The sequence below is a fragment of the Marmota flaviventris genome, chromosome 15 (assembly GCF_047511675.1).
Source record: "Marmota flaviventris isolate mMarFla1 chromosome 15, mMarFla1.hap1, whole genome shotgun sequence".
Classification (NCBI taxonomy): domain Eukaryota; kingdom Metazoa; phylum Chordata; class Mammalia; order Rodentia; family Sciuridae; genus Marmota; species Marmota flaviventris.
The window spans coordinates 197,346-217,595 of NC_092512.1; the positions used below are offsets into that span (position 1 = coordinate 197,346).

Consider the following 20,250-nt stretch of genomic DNA (forward strand, 5'->3'; position numbering starts at 1 on the left):
GCAAATGTGGGGGGCATTTTAGATTTCAGGCTTACAAGTTCCCAAGCTGGGAAACTCAGGTGAGGTGATGTGAAGTTCATGGGTCTCAAGGCTGCCCTCCCTGAGAGGAGTAGTTGCAGGTTTGATTATCGCCCAAATCACCCTCAGGTTCAATAAATTTGCAGTGAAGACTCAGAACTCACCTTGAAAGCTGATATTCTCCTGGTTTTGAGTTTTGGTAGTGGCAGCAGAAGTGAAATGCAGTGCCCGTCACAGAAGCATGCCTGCACCCTCATCAGAGGTGACAATGTCCAGTGCAGGGGGCTGTGTGGCAGCTGGACTGTGCACACTCTTCTGCCTTTGTGTCCTGGTAGGCAGGTAAAGAACTTAATAAGTTTGTGCTGGTGACGTGATGTGTTGGTGCAACTGCTCTGGAAAGCATAGGATGAACATCAGTGTCCTTTAAGAAGTTTATCCCATCCTTAGGAATATATCCTAAGGACATAACTTAAAAAAATAATTAAAACCCTAGAATTACTCACTATGAAATAGTATACAGATAGTCCCCAACTTAATATTCAACACAGGGTGGATGGGGGGGGGGGTGGCGGCGGTGCTGTAGCTGAAGGATCACAAGTTCAAGGCCAGCCTCAGCAACTTACTGAAACCCTGTCTCAAAAAATAAAGAGGGCTGGGGATGTGGCTTAGCGGTTGAGTGCCCCTGGGTTCAATCCCCAATAAAATTTTTTTTTTATTTAGGACTTTTCAACTTTATAATGGCATGGAAGTGACATGCATTCAGCAGAGATTCTATGTTGAGTTTCCCAGGCCTGTGGTACATTCTGTGAGCCTCTACGGTGGTGCTGGGCTACAGCAAGCAGTGGCTTCCTTGCAGCCATGCTATCCCAGTGTACAGAGGTATGGAGCTACAATGTTACGTTGGGTATCAGACACATTTTCAGCTTATGATATGTTCAGCTCACAAGAGGGTTATGAAGACCTCATCATAAAGAGCTTCATGGTGTGGCCAAGTGATAACATTTTATAAATTAAAACATGTCCCTGTCTGGATAGAAAGATTGTTGCTATCATAAAGTAAACTATCAGAGTGATGTCATGGAAGACAGCTAAGTAGGAAACTCGGGAATCTATCCTTCCACCTCTACAACTACCAAGCTGACAGGGACTGTTAGAAGTAACCTGAAAGCTAGTCAGTCAAGCTAGTCGGTCTGGTCAGATGCTGGTAGCATCCAGGAAGAGCTTGAAGAGGCAGGTGGTAAGTTTCAACAGATTTCAACATTCCTGTAGTGCTTGCCAGGGCACCATTCCCTAGCCCCATGGCATGAACTGTGAATGGTGTGCACTAAGGATGTTCCAAAGACCGGGGCTGTGTGTTTTGATGGTTGATTGCTGCTCTTGATTACTAAAGAACTGGCACAGAGGCTAGCTACTATAATTTTGATCATCATGGGTCAGCAAAGCAGTTTCCAGAGGAATTAAAGAGACAATACTTGGGTCTGGGGTTATGGCTTCATGGGTAAAGCACTTGCCTAGCACATGTGAGGCCCTGGGTTCAGTCCCCCAACACCCCCTAAAAACAATAACTAAATAAACTGCAACTAAATTTTTTTTTTAAAAAAAGAGACAATACTTGTGTTGTTTCCCTTTGGGGGATTTAGACATATAAGGAAAGATTTTTCATGTTACTGACTGACCACACAAATAATGGAACTGAAACATCGGTGCCCACACACATCAAAAAAGTACACAATGCAAGAATAGTTTGGGAAAGTCACAAATAGATGGCTCAAGCCCTCAACAAGCAAGATGTGGCAATCACTGAGGAGAGTCTTAGAATTCCAGAGTAACCACAACAATACCTGCTGCTCAACTCAAAATAGCCACTGCTCAACAAAAAATGACAGAACATACAAAGAAACAGGAAAGTATGATCCATTCACAGGAAAAAATAAAATTTGACAGAAAGAGGAAGCCCAGACACTGGAATTATTAGTCAAATATGTTAAATAAATGATGGAGACATAGTTCAGTGGTAGAGCTTGTGCCTACCATATGCAAGACTCTGGGTTTGATCCTCTGTACCCACCTCAAAAAAGTTAAAACAACTGTCTTATGTATGTTTGGTGAATTAAAGGAAATCATGGACAAAAAACTGAAGGAAATCAAGAAAATTATGTATGAACAAAATGAAAATACCAATAAAGATTTTTAAAAAAATTTTAAAAAAGAAAATACCAAAAAAGAAAATTATTATTTTTTCTTTTTTTAAAGAAAATTATTAAAAAAAAAATCTGGAACTGGAAAGTCAATAACTGAAGTGAAAAACTCACATGAGGGGTTCAACAGCAGACACAAGGAGGCAGAAGAAAGATCAGCAAACTAGAAGATCGGACCATTGACATCAGTCTGGGAAAAAAAGAAAAACAGACCCCAAGAGACCTGTGGGATAGCGTCATATGTGCCAACATACACATTATAATATTCTCAAAAGGAAAAGAGAGAAGGAGGAGGAAAAGATATTTGAAGAAATAATAGTCTCAAACTTCTAAAATCTGTGGGAAGACAGATTTGAATGTACAAATCCAAAAAACTCAAGAAATTCCAAATGGAATAAATTCAAATCCACAGAGACATATTATAGTCAAATTGTTGAAACTCAAATTCTGAAGATACCAGTAAGGAACCGAACACATGAGGCTCAGCAGATTTCTGGGAAACTATGGAGACCAGAGGCAGTGGATGACATATTTGCAGGCCTGAAATGAAAAAAAAAAAAAAAAAAGTAAACCAAGAATTTTATATCCAGCAAAAACTACCCTTCAGGAATGAAGGGGAAATCAAGACATGTCTAGATAAAGAACATTTGAGGGAACCCATTACCAGTAGCTCAGCTTCACATGAAATCTGAAGGGAGACTTTCCGTTTACAGCTAGCAGCCAGCAGCTCTGAGCAGCTCGGAGTGCTTGAAGAATCTGCACTGGTTCAGGCCTGACAGGAGCAGGATGGGATGCTCTGCTCTAGCGAGCCGCCAGTGAAACCATCCTTAGCACTTGTGGTTAGCGTTGCCAAGCTGCCAGGCCAGGAAACTGACAGCCAGGAGCTTCAGGAATGGAACTTCTAACTTAGAAACCCCCTCCCCTAGGGACAAAGACCCTTCCTGATGATAGCAATATTCAGAACATCCTCATAATGTGGTTACATTAGGCATAGGATGATTGGCTTATGGAGACTATCTTGCTTGTGAATGATTGATGGCACGCCCCACTGGGACCCTATAACAATTATATGCATTCCAAAAATAAACTGAGCTACTGGACAACGACCTGAGGTGGGTCTCCAGCCAGTTCTCTCACCAGCAACCCCCAACCCCCACCCCCTGCGACAAGGTAGCCGGCAACTAGTCGATCAGAACCACAGCATGAAAGGACATTACAGACAACCCAAAGCTGTGAGAAATTTAAAAAAAAAAAAATGGTAAAGGTGACTACATAGGTAAATGTAAAAGCCAACATCCCTGCACTTTTGGTATGGTTTGTACTTCCTTTTTTAATCTGATTCACTAAACAAACACATTTAGGGCTGGGGATGTGGCTCAAGCGGTAGCGCGCTCGCCTGGCATGCGTGCGGCCTGGGTTCGATCCTCAGCACCACATACAAACAAAGATGTTGTGTCCGCCGAAAACTAAAAAATAGATATTCTCTCTCTCTCTTTAAAAAAAAAAAAAAACAAACACATTTAGAAAAATCTATAAATCTATGTTAATGAGCATCTGACATATAAAGATGTGAACTTTGACAATACAAAGAGGTAAGGATGGGTGTATATAAAAGTATGGACACTTTTAAATTCATACTTTTAAAATTAAGCTGATGTCAACAAAACTAGGTTATTCTAAGCTTAAGAAGTTGGTTATAAACCCCAAAGTAACCACTAAGAAAAAAATAGAAAAATGTGAACAGACATAACTGAACCAGGTGTGCTAGTGCATGCCTGTAATCTGAGTGGCTTAGGAGGATGAGACAAGAGAATCATGAGTTCAAAGCCAGCCTCAGCAAAAGCAAGGTGTTAGGCAACTCAGTGAGACCCTGTCTCTAAATAAAATACAAAATATGGCTGGGGATGTGGTTCAGTGGTCAGGTGCTCCTGAGTTCAATCCATGGTACCCCCACCCCACCCCCCAAAATAAGCCATAACTGGTAAAAAGATTGTAACAGTAATCAAAAACCTCCCAACCCTGGTGTGGTGGTACCTGCTTTGATTCCAGCAATTCAGGAGGCTGAGGCAGGAGGGTTCAAGTTCAGGGCCAGTCTGGTAAACTTAGCCAGACCCTGTCTCAAAACAAAAAGGGTTGGGGTGGGCTGAGATTGTGGCTCAGTGGCAGATTGCTTGCCTCACATATAAGAGGCACTGGGTTTGATTCTTAGTACCACATAAAAATAGGTAAATAAAGGTATTGTGTCTATCTACAACTAAAAAATATTTTTAGAAGTATGGGACTATTATTTCTTCAAAAAATTTTTTTAAAAATATTTTTTAAAAAAGAGGGAACACCTAGTAAGATTCAAAAGTATATTTAAAGGATTATCAACCATGACCAAGTGTGATCTGTTCCTGGAATGAAATATGGCAACAACATCTGAAGATTAATTTGTATGATCATCACACTGTATTAATAAAGAAAACCCACTTACAATATCACTGATACAGAAAAGCATTTCACAGAATTTAACACTGTTTCATGATAAAAACACTCAATAATCTAGGATTAGAAGGTGACTTTGTCTATGTTGAGGAAGGGTGTACATGAAGAACCTAACACTATACATAACAGGGAAAGCTAGCAGCCTTGAGATCAGCAACAAGGTTAGGATGCCCACTTTGGCCACTTCGATTAAACATAATATTGGAAGTTCTAACTAGAGAAGTCAGGCAAGAAAAGGAAGCATTAGGCATCCAAACTGGAGTGGAATAGAAGTAAAATTATACCTCAGCCCAGAGCTGGCAAGAACTCTGAGGACTGCACAAAAATAGTACATAAGAGCTAACAAATGAATTCAGCCAAGTTGTGGGACACAAAGTCAAAACACAGGGCTGGGGCTGGGGCTCAGTGGCAGAGCGCTTGACTAGCATGCATGAGGCACTGGGTTTGATCCTCAGCACCACATAAAAATTTAAAAATAAAGGCATTCTGTCCATCTACAATTGCAAAAAAATTTTTTTTAGTCAAGACACAATTGTTTCCATTTAGTATTGATAAACAACTAAAAAGGAAAGGAAAAAAAAAAACAATTTCATTCATAGTAGCATTGAAAGGAATAAATCAAGAGGCAAAAGATTCATACATTGAGAGGCTGGGGTTGTGGTGCAGTGGTAGGACGCTTGCCTAGCACGCACAAGGCACTGGATTCGATCCTCAGCACCACATAAATATAAAATAAAGATATTGTGTCCACCTAAAAAACTAAAAAATAAATATTTTTTAAAAAGATTCATACATTGAAAGCTACAAAACATCACAGTAAGTTGAAAAAAACATAAATAAATGGAAACATATCGTGTGCTCATAGATTGGAAGACTTAATATTGTTAAGGTGATAAACCTACCCTGAAATTTTTTGCAGATTCAAAAAAACCCATTCTGTATTTCATGTGGAACATCAAGGGACCCCAAATAGCCAAAACAATCTTGAAAACGAAGAACAAATTGGAGGATTCATACGTCCTAATTTTAAAACTTTCTACAAAGTTATAATAATGAAAACAGTGTGGGTGTACTCTTAGTTCATTTTGTGTTTGTTACTATAATAAAATACATGAAGTTGGATAGTTTATAAAGAAAAGAGATTTACTTACTCTGTGTATTTATTTACTCTGTGAATTTTCCAGATCTTCCCACTCTGCTCCCCTTTGCCCCTGAATCTGAGCATAAGCAGTTGAAAGTAACCAGGCAGCAGCCTAAATTTTTTGTTTAGAAGTGTCTTCAGTTTTCACCATCCTTAGATTTGGTCCACCACAAAGCCCTCAGGCATGGACACAGTGCAGTGAGATCTTCACAGTGGCCTGACAAGGGTGGCCTTTATTCTGGTTCCCAGCAGGATGTTCTTATTTCTATCAGCATTCTGGTCATAAACTCTTCACCAATCTCCAAGAATTTCTAGCTTCCTATCTACTAAGTCCTCACCAAAATCACCCATAATTCTCCATTTATAGCATTCTAGGCTTTTACTAGGCTGTTCCTCCAAACTCTTCCACCCTGTGCCCATTACCCAGTTCCAAAGTCCCTTCCATATTTTCATGTGCCTTTATAGGAAATACCCCATTCTCAGTACCAATCTCCATTTTTAATTCACTTCCTATTGCTATAACACCTTTTTAAAATAATGTTATTGTATTTTCATACCTTTCTTTTTTATTCTTTTTTTAGTTTTTGATGTATCTTTATTTTATTTATTTTTATGTGGTGCCGAGGATCAAACCCAGTGCCTCACACATGCTAGTCAAGCACTCCAATACTGAGCTACAGACTCAGCCCCCCATAATGCCTTCTGATCACCCGTAACTTTCATTCTCAAGAGAACTCTAGGCTCTGAAACATGCAATGATTCCTCCTGAGGATGGCTCCTCACTCCTGACCTAATCACCTTTCCCCAGGCTCCACTTGCTCTGAGAGATGCAGCCCCTTGACATCACTACATACCAGGCCTCCCACATATGAACCTCAGGCAGATGAGCCACATTCAGTCATGGCACAGTGGCATAAGGACAGGCGTGGAGAGTGGAAGAAAAGAGGCCAGAACTGAATTTTCACAGATACGATCAATTGGTTTTAAGCAAGGACTAAATAGGTCCCCAAAATTCACATCCTGAAATCCTAACCACACTGGAACTGTACTTGGAAATATGGCCCCTGAGAAGGTGGTAACAATTAATTAGATGAGCTTATAGGGGTGGACCTGATCCAATAGGGCTGTTGCTTTTTTTTTCCCCCTCAGGTACAGGGATTGAACCCAAGGCGCTCTACACTAAGCTACACCCATTCCAGCATGCACTCCCCCCTAAAATTCTAGGCCCCACTGAGTGACCCAGGATGGCCTCAACCTTGGAATCCCTGCCCCAGCCTCCTGAATGGCTGGGATTACAGGTGTGTACCACCATGCCCAGCTAGGGCTGATGCTTTTATGAGAGGAAGGGACACTAGAGATCTCTTTTTCTCTGCCCTGTGAGGACACAGCAAGAAAGTAGCCATCTGCAAGTCAGGAAGAGAGCCCTCACCAGGAACTAACTGGCACCTTCAACTGGACTTCAGCCTCCATGACTATGAGAAATAAATGTCTGTTGTTCAAGCCATCCAGTCTGTGGTACTCTGTTGTGGCAGCCGAGCTGACTAATACACCATGCCGCATGGAAAGGAAAATCTATTGAGCAGTATTGCTGGGAAAACTGGGTATTCACACACAGAAGCATGGCATTGGACTCACTTTGTGCCATATAAAAAAATTAGCTCAAAATAGATCAAAGTCCCAAAACGTAAGATCTAAAACTATAAATTCCTTAGAAGAAAACACGGTAGGCAGACTTAATGACTCGTGCTTAGCAATGATTCCTTACATGTGATACCTAAATGCACAGGGAATAAAAGAAAAATTAGATAAACTGGACTTCATCAGAATCAAAAATTTTTTGCATTATAGGACACTATCATGAGAATGAAAAGATTAGTCCACAAAATAGAAAAATATTTTCAAATCATATATCTGATAAGGGACTAATATCCAAAATATATGAAGAACTACTACAACTCAACAGCAAAAAAAGACTCAATTAAAAAAAATGGGCAAAGAGAGGCTAGGGTTATAGCTCAGTGGTAGAATGCTCACATAGCATGTGTGAAGCACTGGGTTCGATCCCCAGCACCATACAAAAATAATAATTAAATAAAATAAAGGAAGTGTGTCCATCTACAACTTAAAAGAAAATCTTTAAAACAATGGTCAAAGGACTTGAGTAGACATTTCTCCAAAGAAAATACACAAATGGTCAGTAAACACCTGGAGATACGCTGAACATGACTGGCCATTAAGGAAATGCAAATCAAAACCACAGTATCTAATGTTTTGAACAACCAATAAAAAAAAACCACACTATCACTTCACTCCTATTAGGATGCCTCCTATGAAAAAGCAGAAAATAGTACCCATGCTGGTGGGAATGTGAAGAAAGGCAGAACCTGTGCAACTCCTGTGCCACCCAGATCCTGACCTAGAGGCACTGAAAGCAGGGGCCCAACACACATCATACAAGGACCTCGACCTCAGCGTCCACACCCAGTTTCCAGCTGCAGGCGAGGGAGAGGTGCAGGGGAGACACGGCAGAGCCACCCAGTGGAATCTTACTCATCTGCAAAAGGAAGGGACCCGTGTCAGGCTGAAGGCTGGGAGCCTGGACCACACTGTGCTCCAGGAACACATCTCACAGGACTCCCCTTGCATGAGGTTCTCAGAGGCAAGTTCAGAGACAGAAAGTGAGCTGAGGGTACAGAGGCCTTGTCCTCTGGACTGGGATGAACCGTACTCCTGGTGGAAGCCAGGAAGCCGAGCCTGAGCCATGGCCAGCACAGTGCTAGCAGCTGAACTGACCGTTGCTGTTATATAGGATTTGCGTTATGTTTTACAACCATGAAGCACATGGAGCCTCAAGTAAAACAAGTTTTTCCAAGTCTACCAAAATCTGCCTTTAGTGGTGGCTATTACAGAGGTGGGTTTGAAATTAAAAGGTCAGAAAGGGAAGCAGCATTAATACTAGGTGTAAGCCCTACAGCCCATAAAGGAAAAAAGAAAAGAGGCTCATTGATAAATTATGTTTTTAAATCACCCAGATAAAGGAGGATCTCCTTATATAGCAGCCAAAATCAATGAAGCTAAAGATTTACTGGAAGGTCAAGCTAAAAAATGAAATAGATGTATGATGAATGTTATGCTCATATTAGTTTATGTATATGAGTACTGATTTTTTATGATAAAACTCCTCAGAGCTCCAATTTTTTTCAAAAATGACTTAGCACAAGCAAAAAAGAAAAAGAAAATACTATGGAGAATAAAGAAGACATAACGTGAGACGCCACCCATAATGTGGCCCAGGGCCTGGATCCCTCAGGAAAACTAAGATGACACAGGAGAGGCTGGGGCTATAGCTCAGCAGTGGAGCACTTGCCTCACACATCTGAGGCACCAGGTTTGATTCTCAGCACAACAAAAATAAATAAAGGGAAGATATTGTGTCCATCTTTAAAAAAAAAAAAGATGACACAAGAGAAACACGTGCAGGAGCCACCAGTGACAGGTCAGTGATGCTGCCTCTCCTGCTGGTCATGTCTCAGATGAAGGGCACACAAGCTCCAAACAGTGGAAGAGACAAGACAGAACTGCCATTGTTTGAGAATGGTAAAGCCATCTACCTAGAAACCTCAAGAGTCTCAATCCACAGCATCCCCTTTACTCACTCTCTCTCTTTCACTCACTGGTGCTGGGGATGGAACCCAGGGCACTCTACTACCAACCAACATCTCCAGCCCTCTTTCTTTTGAGACAGGGTCTCACTAAGTTGCTAAGCTGGCCTTGAACTTGCCAGCCGCCTTCCTCAGCCTCCACAGTTGCTGGGATTACAGGTGTGCCCCACCATGCCCAGCCAATAGCATCACCATATACAAGTCAAACATAATTAAGAGAACTCCTGTGTACTAGCAAGCAGCAACCAAAAGCTGACATTACAACAGCTACAAAACCACACAGTAACTAAAGTCTAACAAAAAAAAATGTATTGCTGGGAGCAGTGGTACATACCCAGCTACTCAGAAATCTGAGGCAGGAGGATCACTTGGGCCCAGGAGCTTGAGACCAGTCTGGGCAACTCTGTAAGATCCTGTCCCCAAAAAACAACAACAAAAAAACTATACTAAATGAACAAAATAACAAAACTTTATTGAAAGATCTTAAAAAGACTTATAGAGAAACAAAAATTATAAACAGTAAATGACTCAATATAACAAAGATGTCAATTCTCCCTAAATTAATCTGTTCAGTGCAATTACAATAAAAATTTCAATAGGACATCGCCAGGCACAGTGGTGCATGCCTATAATGCCAGCAGCTCGGGAGGCTGAGATAGGAGGATTGTGAGTTCAAAGCCAGCCTCAGCAAAGGCGAGGCTCTAAGCAACTCAGTGAGACCCTGCCTCTAAATAAAATACAAAATAGGTCTGGGCATGTGGCTCAGTGGCTGAGTGTCCCTGAGTTCAATCCCTGGTACCAAAAAAAAAAAAAATTTTTTTTCAATAGGACATATGAAGTGAGACCAAAATGTCTATAAGTATCACATGAAAGAATAATGATCAAGGCAATGTCAAAAAGAACCCAGGGAGTCGGAGGTTTGCCCTACTAGACACCAAGGTTTAGGTGATAGCACTAAGCATGAGGTGTAATTAGCAGGAAACAGAGTGGGAGAAGTCCATGCACGTGCTACAGTGGCCAGGGATGTGCTACTCAACAAGTGTGCTGGCACAACTGGCTTCCCACAAGAAGATAAAGTAGGTGTCTGCCTTCTATGATATCTGGATACATATTTCAGGCAGGTTGAGGATCAAAATGTTCTTTATAAAGTCTATGCAGGAAAAGATTGTACAATTTGACTCCATCAAAAAGAAAAAGTCTTGGGGGCTGGGGATGTGGCTCAAGCGGTAACACGCTCGCCTGGCACGCGTGGGGCGCTGGGTTCGATCCTCAGCACCACATAAAAATAAAATAAAGATGTTGTGTCCACTGAAAAACTAAAAAATATATATTAAAAAAATTCTTTCTCTAAAAAAAATCTTCTGCACAAGATAGAAGAAAAATTTTAAAAAGACAAACTGCAGAGTGAAAAGACATTTGCAAACAAGGATAAATACACAGAATAGATTTTTAAAAATTTTAAAGGAACTCAATTTTTAAAAACGAGGCCTGGGGACATAGCTCACTGGCAAAGTGTTTGCCTAGCATGCCTGAGGCCCTGGGTTCAATATCCAGCACTGCCAAAACAAAATAAAACAAAAGTATTGCAGGGTAATCCCAGCAATTTGGGAGGCTAAGGCAGGAGGATCACAAGTTTGAGGCCAGTCTCAGTTTAGTGAGACCCTGTCTCAAAAAAAGGGGGATTGAGGGATATAGTCTTGTGGTAGAGCACTGCTAGGTTCAATCCTAGTTCTGGGGGAGGGAATGACCATAGGATATGACTTGCTAAATCATAAATAAATCAAACTGTCCAATAAATGTCTGAAAAAGAATTTCAATGTCATTAAAAATCACAGAAGCAGGGCTGGAGATGTTGCTTAGTGTTAGAACTCATGCTTAGCTCTACAAAGCCAAACAAAATGAATTACAGAAACACAAAGTAAAATAAGATTTTTCTCCACATAGATAGGAAAATATAAAATACTTTGTGATAGCAAATGCTGAGGACATGAGAAGTGTTAACCAGTAGAGTTGCTCTGGAAATCTGTCTGATGCTACCTGGTACAGCCGAAATGCTGCAAACCTCTCAGGAAATCCAATTCTCAGGTATGTGCCCTATAAAAAATCCTGCTACTGCACTTAAGAATGTTACTATATGACTATGTATAAGAAAGAAATTTTGATGTCCCTCAGGGTAACAGGCAAGTTCAAAGCAGCTTAAAAGAACCAAACACATCAATGTCAAGGAGGAAGTACAAAGTTATAAGATTGAGTAAAGCTGTCAGACAGTGTTATCCATAGTATGATGGGTGTGTAGGGTTTTGTTTTTGTACCAGGGATTGAACCCAGGGGTGCTTAACCACTGAGCCACATCCTCAGCCCTTTTTATTTTTTCTTTTGAGACAGGGTCTCACTACGCTGAGTAGAGCCTTGCTAAATTGCTGAGGCTGGCTTGAATTTGGGATCCTCCTGCCTCGGCCTCAGGGTTTGCTGGGATTTCAGGCATGATCACTGCAACCACTGCATCCAACAGTATGAAGATTATTAAGAGATGAAAGACAACATTAGGTTTGTAGTGATATAAGAAAACGGGCTGAAGTATATTGATCAGAAAATGGGTGCCTCTGAAGAACAGTGGGACTACAGCACTGGGTCTAAACACAGTTTAACTCTTTTTTGGTAGAGCTCTACCACTGAGCTATATTCCCAGCCCTTTTTATTTTTTGAGACTATTTAATTCAGTTGCTGAGCTGGTCTCATACTTGCAATTCTCCTGCCTCAACCTTCTGAGTTGCTGGGGCTACAATTATGCACCACTGCACCTGGGTTACAATATTTTTTCTTTTTTTAAAATAATTTTTTAAAAAATATTTATTTTTTAGTTATACTTGGACACAATACCTTTATTTCACTTATTTATTTTTATATGGTGCTGAGGATCGGACCCAGGGTCTTGCAAGTGCAAAGCGAGTGCTCTACTGCTGAGTCACAACCCCAAACCTCTTTCTTTTTAAACATTCTTAGTTGTAGATGGACACAATACCTTTATTTTATTTATTTTTAAGTGGTGCTGAGGTTTGAACCCAGTGCCTCACATGTGCTTGGCAAGTGCTCTACCACTGAGCTACAGCCCCAGCCCACAATGTTTTCTTTAAAAAAAAAAAAAAAAGCTTGAACAATTGTGGCACTATGAGAACTGGCAATTCAAAATACTGGTGTTTGTTAATCCATTCTGCATGCATGTTTTTATTTAAAATTTTTGGGAAAAACATATATTTAAAAGCACAAGACATGTGGGATGTGGTGTTGCATGCCTGAAATCCCAGCAGCTAGGGAGGCTGAGGCAGGAGGATTTTGAGTTCAAAGCCAGCCTCAGCAAAAGCAGTCACTAAGTAACTCAGTGAGACCCTGCCTCTAAATACAAAATAGAGCTGGGGACGTGGCTTAGTGGCTGAAATGCCCCTGAGTTCAATCCCTGGTACCAAAAACAAACAAACAAAACACAAGACACCTGTAATCCCAGCACTCAAAAGGCTATAGCAGGAGGATCTTAAATTCAAGGGCAGCCGGGACACTTTGGTGAGAACCTGTCTCAAAAAAGCTGGGCAGCTGGGCTGGGTTTGTGGCTCAGTAGTAGAGCTTCTTGCCTAGAATGTGTGAGGCACTGGGTTTGATTCTCAGCACCGCATATTAAAAAAATGAATAAAATAAAGCTCCATCAAAAACTAAAATAAAAATATTTTTAAAAAAAAGCTGGGCAGCACTGGTGATGTGGCTCAGTCCAGCTTGTATAAGGCCCTGGGGTGGGGTGAGAGGAAGCACAGACCATGGAAAAAATTAAAAGATTTCAGATCTTTTGAAAAAATGAGAATCAATTTGGCTGGAGCCAGGCACGGTGGTGCGTGCCTGTAATCCCAACAGCTCAGGAGGCTGAGGCAGGAGGATCGCGAGTTCAAAGCCAGCCTCAGCAAAAAGCGAGGTGCTAAGCAACTCAGTGAGACCCTGTATCACAAAACAGGTCTGCAGTTCAGTGGTGGAGTGCCCCTGAGTTCAAACCCCGGTACCGGCTCCCCCGCCACCCCACCCCCCCAAAAAAAATTGGCTGATGAAAAGCCTTGAAGAGCCCAAAGAGAAAATAGGGCAGGGTGAAAAGAAGTTACATCCAATAAAATGAGGGGTTTGGGAAATGGCTACTAAAATGCAAAACGAGGGGCCGTACCTGTAAGGACCCGGGGGGAATGGGGAGGAGCATTTACAGAGGAGTAAATCAAGCTCCTTGAAGGGCCTCGGATTACCAGGGGGAAGAGGGCCAAGAGTATCCCAGGACACCAGCTGACCTGTGGGGTGACCTGCAGAGAAGCCCTGGGGCGTGCATGGGCCCTGTAAGGAGGGACTCTCAAAGTGGAGTGGGGTGGGGGCAGAAGGAATGACCCCCAGGGTGGGGAGTATAGGGATGCGGGGTGAATATTGCAGGGGGGAGACTAGGTATGGGGGGATCAGCACGAGGCCTTCCCGGGTCCCCGGGGCGGAGCACGCTCGCGGGTGAAAGGGCCTGTCCGGGTCCCCGGGGCAGAAGTCGCGGTCGATGGTTGGGCTGACCCGTGCCCTGAAGGTCGCCAGCAGGGTCCGCGCACAGAGGGACAAGCACTCACCTCAGCATCGCGGGACCCTGCTCGGCGTCCAGCCAATTAGAGCGGGGCGGAAGTGACGCCACGCCGAGCCCTCCCCTGGCCGGACCCCAGGCACCGCCCCGCAGCCTTGGGAAGGACTCGCCGTTCAGCTGGTGGGTGCTGGGGAGCGGATCCGGCACCTGACGCGTGGCAGGCAAACGCCCGGCGCAGTAGTTCCTTTCTGATGAATCCTCCCTAGTGAGCAGTGAAAGCCGTCAGCGGGTCAAGTAACGGGAAGCACCCTTTTCTGAGACAGGAGATTGTTTACAGCCCCCAGCCTTGAACTTCTCTGTAAATGGGACCCAGTATGCCCTCCAATTAAAACAGGGGCTCTTGAGCACCACTGCTCTGGAGCAAGCACTCCCAGGTGGCGTGTCCCTCGGGCCAGACCTGAACCCACTTTGCCCGGGAGGGAGCAGAAAAGCCGCAGCAGCTTACGCTCAATCATAAACTGCGTGCTTTCTGTCACTCTTCAAGATACCCCTAACCTCCCCTGCGCCCCAGTCCTTCAGTGAACACCTCTCTGTGAGCCAGAACCCTAGGATCCCCATGGTGAATGAGTTTCAGGACCAGATCCCCAAACTGCCAGGGTATTGCCTAGGTGGCCCAGGATAGGTGAGGATCACATTAGAAATGGATGCGGACCACAGGAACAAGGAGCCATCTGGCAGGCACAGTAAGGTCTTGTCATTTAAGGACCCTGCTTACAGCCATAACCCTTCAAAGACTGTGCTGGGATGGAGTTACCATCTAGGGAATTTGGAGGTAGGACTCCTCCACCCAGTCCAGTCCTGCACAAGTAGGTTCAGCATAAAAGGATCAACTAGCTCCCACTTGGCGCTGTTCAGCATGTCACTGTTGCATGGGCAAATGGGAAGGTCATTTGTTTTGGTAAAAACTAGGTTAGCTGCTTACAACCTGTGGCTCCTTAGGAGCACCTTCTCCTTAACAGAGGGAAAACATCAGGCTTTATCTACAATTAATATATGCAAGTTTGGGGTCTTTTCCCCGTCTTTGCACCAGAGCAGTTAGGGCCACAAGCCAACTCCTTGTGTCCAGTCTAGGGTTCTAGGCAGTTGGACAGGCTCTCAAGTAGATTGGGAAACACTTCAAACACCCATCACGGCTCAAAAAAGGGTCAGCAGTTTTGTCACATATAAACCTGGGATCAAGAACACCAGCCCCAGGCTGGGGTTGTAGCTCAGTTGGTCAACTGGAGGGCAGGAGGTCCGGCCAAGAGGTAAAGAAATTTATAACCCTGCACTCTTCCAATGACCACTCCCCACCCATCCTACTTGTGCAGGGGGATGCCTGCTCTTGTTAACCTGCACAAGGATGGTTAGACCAACTCAGATCCACGTCAACTCTGGTAAGGGAGCCATTGGGTTGGAACCCACAAGGAAAAGCTTCACAAGAACATTCAGAGAACAGGAATGTACCACCATTTGAAGGAGAACATGTTGCTGAATTCTAGAGAACAGGGCTGCTTCCAGGAACTGGGAAAACCAGCGGTGAACCTAGTATGCACACCTACTATAAGTCCATCAAGACACTGAGGGTAAGGTCCACAGCACTAGGTTCAGAATTTGGTTCTAACCTGTTTCCTCCTTTGTAAAATGGAGTCTTAGCACCACAGGCTGACTACTGAGTCACCCACCCTAGAATGTCATGATCTTGATTCCCTCCTTTCGGATCAAACTCCTGGCCCCGGACACCTGTACCTCCTCTCCAGCCATGAAGCTCCCATGTCTCTCACTAGTGGTCTCATAGGTAAAAGTTTCTTCCTCTTCACTGTATCAAGGGGATCCATGGCAGGGACCCCTCCCTCTGAAATCACATGCACACAGCCCAACAGCAAAAGGACAAACTTTATTGAGCCCATCAGGCCTAGTTCTCTTTTTCCTGCACGGTCTTGGTTCCACGGAGTCGCCCAGTCCTGCGGGCAGCAATGAGACCCACTTTGCGGCCAGCAGGAGCATCTCGGCGGATGGTGGAGGGTTTGCCAATATGCTGGTGGTTACCTCCTCCGAAGGGATGTTCCACAGGCTGCAGGTAGAGGGAAATGGTGTAAGAGTAGTAGTGACCCCACTGCAGAAGGGTTGGGGCAAGATCAAGAATGCTGTGGCTACAACCTACCACTCAGTGCTTCCCCCACTGAAGATTCATTCCCCTGCCACAGGAGTTAGGAAACACCTCTAGAAGGGATTTGCTAACCCACCTGCATGGTTATGCACCTTGAATACCCTACAAACTGATTGCTGGGCTACTTACATTCATGGCCACACCCCGTACACGAGGCCAGCAGTTCCTCTTTGCCTTATACTTGTGGTAGGCACGACCAGCTTTCAAGATAGGTTTGTCAATTCGGCCACCTCCAGCCACCACACCTGTTGGGAGAGACCAGAATCCTCAGAGAACCTCCTCACCACTGGGTCCTTGACAGTGAACCCTTCCCAATGCAAACCACTCAGTACTGTCATATGCATCACTCAAGAGCCACCATACTTTTACAGCCACCACACTGAGCCCACCAGCCTCCACCCTAGTGAACCAGATTCGAGTTCCTAAGAGAGCACTCCCACTTCACTGTATCTGAAACACAAGGTAGGTCACCCAACCTCTGAATTCCCCCAAGGCAACTAACTGACCAAGTGCACTGCACCAGAGCTCTGCCAAACAAAGAACCTGGGAACCAAATCCTTTCTCTCCCTCTCAATAGTAGATGCCTTTAAGGAAATCCTCGTATATGATCCTGTTTTCTCTGAAGAAACAAGTGAATTAACTAAATGATGTAATATCAGAAATCAGGAAGCCTCATTCATACACACACACAAAGGTAGAGAACCATCTGGTTCAATCTCAATCTGCTCCAAACCTGTAGGGAAGTAGGTACCACCATCCTGCTCTTTACAGCAATGAAGATTCCAATCATTTCATACTCAAACTTAAGCCCAAGGCTAACAGGTGGCAGTTCATAGGCAGCTCACAGCCTGAGCACCCACTTCTGCATTCAACCGCTGCCAGGCACTCACCGACAACAGCTCTGTTGGCCGAGGAAATGACCTTTTTGGAGCCAGAGGGCAGCTTCACACGAGTCTTCTTGGTCTCAGGATTGTGAGAGATGACCGTGGCATAGTTACCGGAGGCTCGGGCCAGCTTGCCCCGGTCCCCAGGCTTCTCCTCCAGGCAACACACAATCGTACCCTCAGGCATGGTTCCCACAGGGAGAACATTGCCAATATTGAGCTGGGCTGCCAGGAGAAGCGGAACCAGGGTCAGTACAGCCAGAGACAATGCAAAGCCCGGCTTCTTGGAAACGCCCAAAGCGTAGAGCACCTTCAACATCTGGGCTCCCACCTTTCCAGACACCCCGTGGAATACCGTATCCAGGCGGGCCTCGCGGGAGGCTTGTGGCGCGGGCGATCCAGAGGTAGCCCCCACCTCCCCTCCGCCCCAACTTTCCTTCCCGCCGCTGGGCTCACCCTTCTTTCCGCAGTACACGAACTGGCCTGTGTGGATGCCCTCGGCGGCGATAAACAGCTCGGTCCGCTTTTTAAACCGGTATGGATCCCGAAAGACGACCTTGGCGAGGGGCGCGCCGCGGCCCGGGTCGTGGATAATGTCCTGCGTGCCGAGGTGAGGTGAGCGCGGGTCTCGGCAGACGCCCCGTCTCCCCCACCCACCGGGCAGACGCCCCCACCTTCACGATGCCTTTGATGTAGCCGTGTCGCTCTGCGAAGTCCACTGCGCGCAAACGTGCGGCGCCCTTGCGGTGTTTCACGTGCGCGCGGAACACGGAGCCGGCACCCTTTCTCTGTCCACGGATCACTCGGCCCATGACGGCTGGTCTAGGGGGGAATCAGGTCAGCAGGCGCTGGCCCCGCGTCCCGCCCCATCCCAGCCTCCCGTGTTCTCATCCCTGGTCGCGCGCGCCTGCGCCTTCTCAGAACAGTCTCCCAGGTACCACGGCGGGCCCCAACGCGGAGGATGGCGGCGGATGGTCCCAAGCCCTCAGCACCTCAGACAGACCTACCTGCTACGGAGCGCGGCCAAAAGAGGAAATGCGGCACCCGCGAGTCGCCTTATCTTCCGGGGCGGGGCCAGAGCAGTGCCCTCTTCCGGGCGCAGAGCACGCCGGGATGTGTAGTCGCCCTAGCGCGCCGCCGCTGAGCCTCCGCGCAAGCGCACAGGGGAGTGGGCTGCGGCCTGGCCAGCGCCGGAGTCTGGGGGCGGGGTGGAGGTCGCGCTTGGCACTGAGTGGGCTCTAGGAGACGTGGAGGAGTTTGTCTAGGGCCACACGTAACGACAAGCCGCGGGGCAGGCGCTCTGCGCCCGACCGAAGAGGGCTCCCGCTGATGCAGGGCGCCGGGTCGCCGAGTAGTGAATGCTCTGCCTTGGGGACCTGGTGCTTGGGGACCGAGAAAACGGGGTTTGACCAGCCGGTAGCGAATGCCCGCCGCCCGCTAGCACGGGCGCTGCTGGCCGCGGGGACTTGGGCCCAGCCGGATCCTTGAGGCAACGGGAGAGGAGCCGGGGGACCCTGGCCCTGCCTGGAGGGAGCTAGAGGGCGGCTGTGGGCGTCGACGCGAGCCGCGGGCCTCGGGGACAGAATGTACTCCAAGCCCCGCCGGAGATGAGGATCAGGCTGTGGGCAGGAGTCCCAGGGTGTGGAGGGGGCAGAGTGGCACGGGGTGGGGAGAGTGGGGAAGGGAAGGTGGACCAGAAGGAGAGAGAAACGAGGCAGGGTACAGCAGAGGGGTATCCAGTAGGGTGCAAGCTGTGGTGAGAGGGGAGTCCTCAAGTAGCCCCTCCCCCCACGAATGAGTAGTGTCTGCAGAGGAAGCCATGATGGGGAGGCCAGGGCAGCAGTCCCGGTGTGTGGGACAGGGTTGTAATCAGGACTGGGGTGGAATGGAGGCACGAGAATGGCTGAGGGAGGAGTGCCATGTGGCCACCTGCTGAAGTTAGGGGAGTCTAGAGACCTGTGCAAGAGACCCTCCAAAGAGACAGCTGAGCTGGGGTTGACAGGGGTGAAGGAGGCCACAGACCAAAGCAGGCCCAGGGCATTTCTGACAGGGATGGGGTAGCCAAAGGCTTCTGCTGAAAAGTAGGTCTGGTGGATGGCCATCTCCTGGGACTCTACCTCAGCCAGCAGCTGCCATGAGTCCAGTACCTCAGCTCCCTTGGCCTTTACTCCTCCCTCAGCCGAGCTGCAGCTTTGGTCTGCTTGGTCTCCAGTTCCTTTGCTTCGAGGCTTCAGACTCCTTGCCTGCTTTTCAGCCTGTAGCCACTGCTGGGTCCCTGCAACTGAATGGGGCCTTGTGGCTACAAGGGCAAGGTAAGCAGCCTAAATCAGCTGGTGGCCCCTCTGATCAGTTGACTGGGCCCCAATTTTAGCCTTTCTTTATTTTTTTTTTTAATCTGTTTCTGATAAACAACACATTCTGATTTCTTTTTAAAAGTCTGTCTTCTTGTGAGAAATCCAAGTCTCCTTATCATGTAATTGTTGAGTATCATTTCATCCCTACTCCTTTGTTATCTACTGCCCTGTTTCCTTTGGTTATCCTGTCTCCAGCTCTCCCAGCTCACCCAGTGTTAATCTGACAGTTTTAGTGATCTTTGCCATTCCTTATCAGGTGGAATTTCTTTCCTGATCCCAGGACTTGGGATAGTCTTGGCAGACAAGCATCTCAAGTCCCATTCAGCTCCCTCCTGTAACTGACCACATCTTGGCATAGCTAACAGTAAATACTTACTTGTTTCTGAAGGAAAAACAACAACAAAGTGCCTGAGACCCTTCATACAATGGGTTTGGTTTTTTTTTGTTTTGTTTTGTTTTGTTTTTGCAGTATGGGGGATTTCATGTATGATACGCAAGTCTCTGCCACTAAGCTACATCCACATTGTCTCATCCCACTGATGAACACACACTGCAAGGAGGGAAGAAAGATAGGATGAGTCAACATGCACCGATGGGTGCTGGGTGGTAATGTTGGGTCAGCCTTGAATGGCTAAGCAAGGAAAGGACAATGAAAGGAGACTGAAAACCGTGAGGGCCTTATTTGACAGGGAGCCTTATTTGACAGGCGAGCACC

The 20,250-nt window shown here is 45.9% G+C and overlaps 1 protein-coding gene, 1 long non-coding RNA gene and 1 pseudogene across 6 annotated transcripts in view; 1 reads left to right on the forward strand and 2 right to left on the reverse strand.

The window, feature by feature from the left end:
- The window catches only part of LOC114105637 (uncharacterized), a 17,015-nt gene extending 2,789 nt beyond the window's left edge, over window positions 1-14,226 (reverse strand). Inside the window, exons 1-4 of one of the 5 annotated variants that reach the window (XR_011704627.1) lie at window positions 14,138-14,188; window positions 4,251-4,329; window positions 2,674-2,756; window positions 183-346 (exon numbers count right to left, since the gene is read on the reverse strand). This is a non-coding gene — a long non-coding RNA (uncharacterized lncRNA). Of the gene's footprint in view, window positions 1-182; window positions 411-2,673; window positions 2,757-4,250; window positions 4,330-5,854; window positions 7,677-9,840; window positions 9,920-14,137 lie in introns of those variants that run through there. The other 4 variants (XR_011704629.1, XR_011704626.1, XR_011704628.1 and 1 more) reach the window with 4 other exon arrangements.
- On the forward strand, window positions 8,606-8,961 carry LOC114105600 (mitochondrial import inner membrane translocase subunit TIM14 pseudogene; annotated as a pseudogene).
- A 1,779-nt stretch (window positions 14,227-16,005) lies between the features above and the next one.
- On the reverse strand, window positions 16,006-18,290 carry Rpl8 (ribosomal protein L8). Its single transcript, XM_027952067.2, has 6 exons — window positions 18,189-18,290; window positions 17,856-18,003; window positions 17,638-17,779; window positions 17,188-17,406; window positions 16,427-16,542; window positions 16,006-16,201 (listed from the first exon to the last, which is right to left on the reverse strand). The coding sequence occupies exons 2-6, from the start codon at window positions 17,991-17,993 to the stop codon at window positions 16,043-16,045; spliced, it is 774 nt and encodes a 257-aa protein (XP_027807868.1). The 5' UTR covers window positions 17,994-18,003; window positions 18,189-18,290; the 3' UTR covers window positions 16,006-16,042.
- Window positions 18,291-20,250: the final 1,960 nt, after the last annotated feature.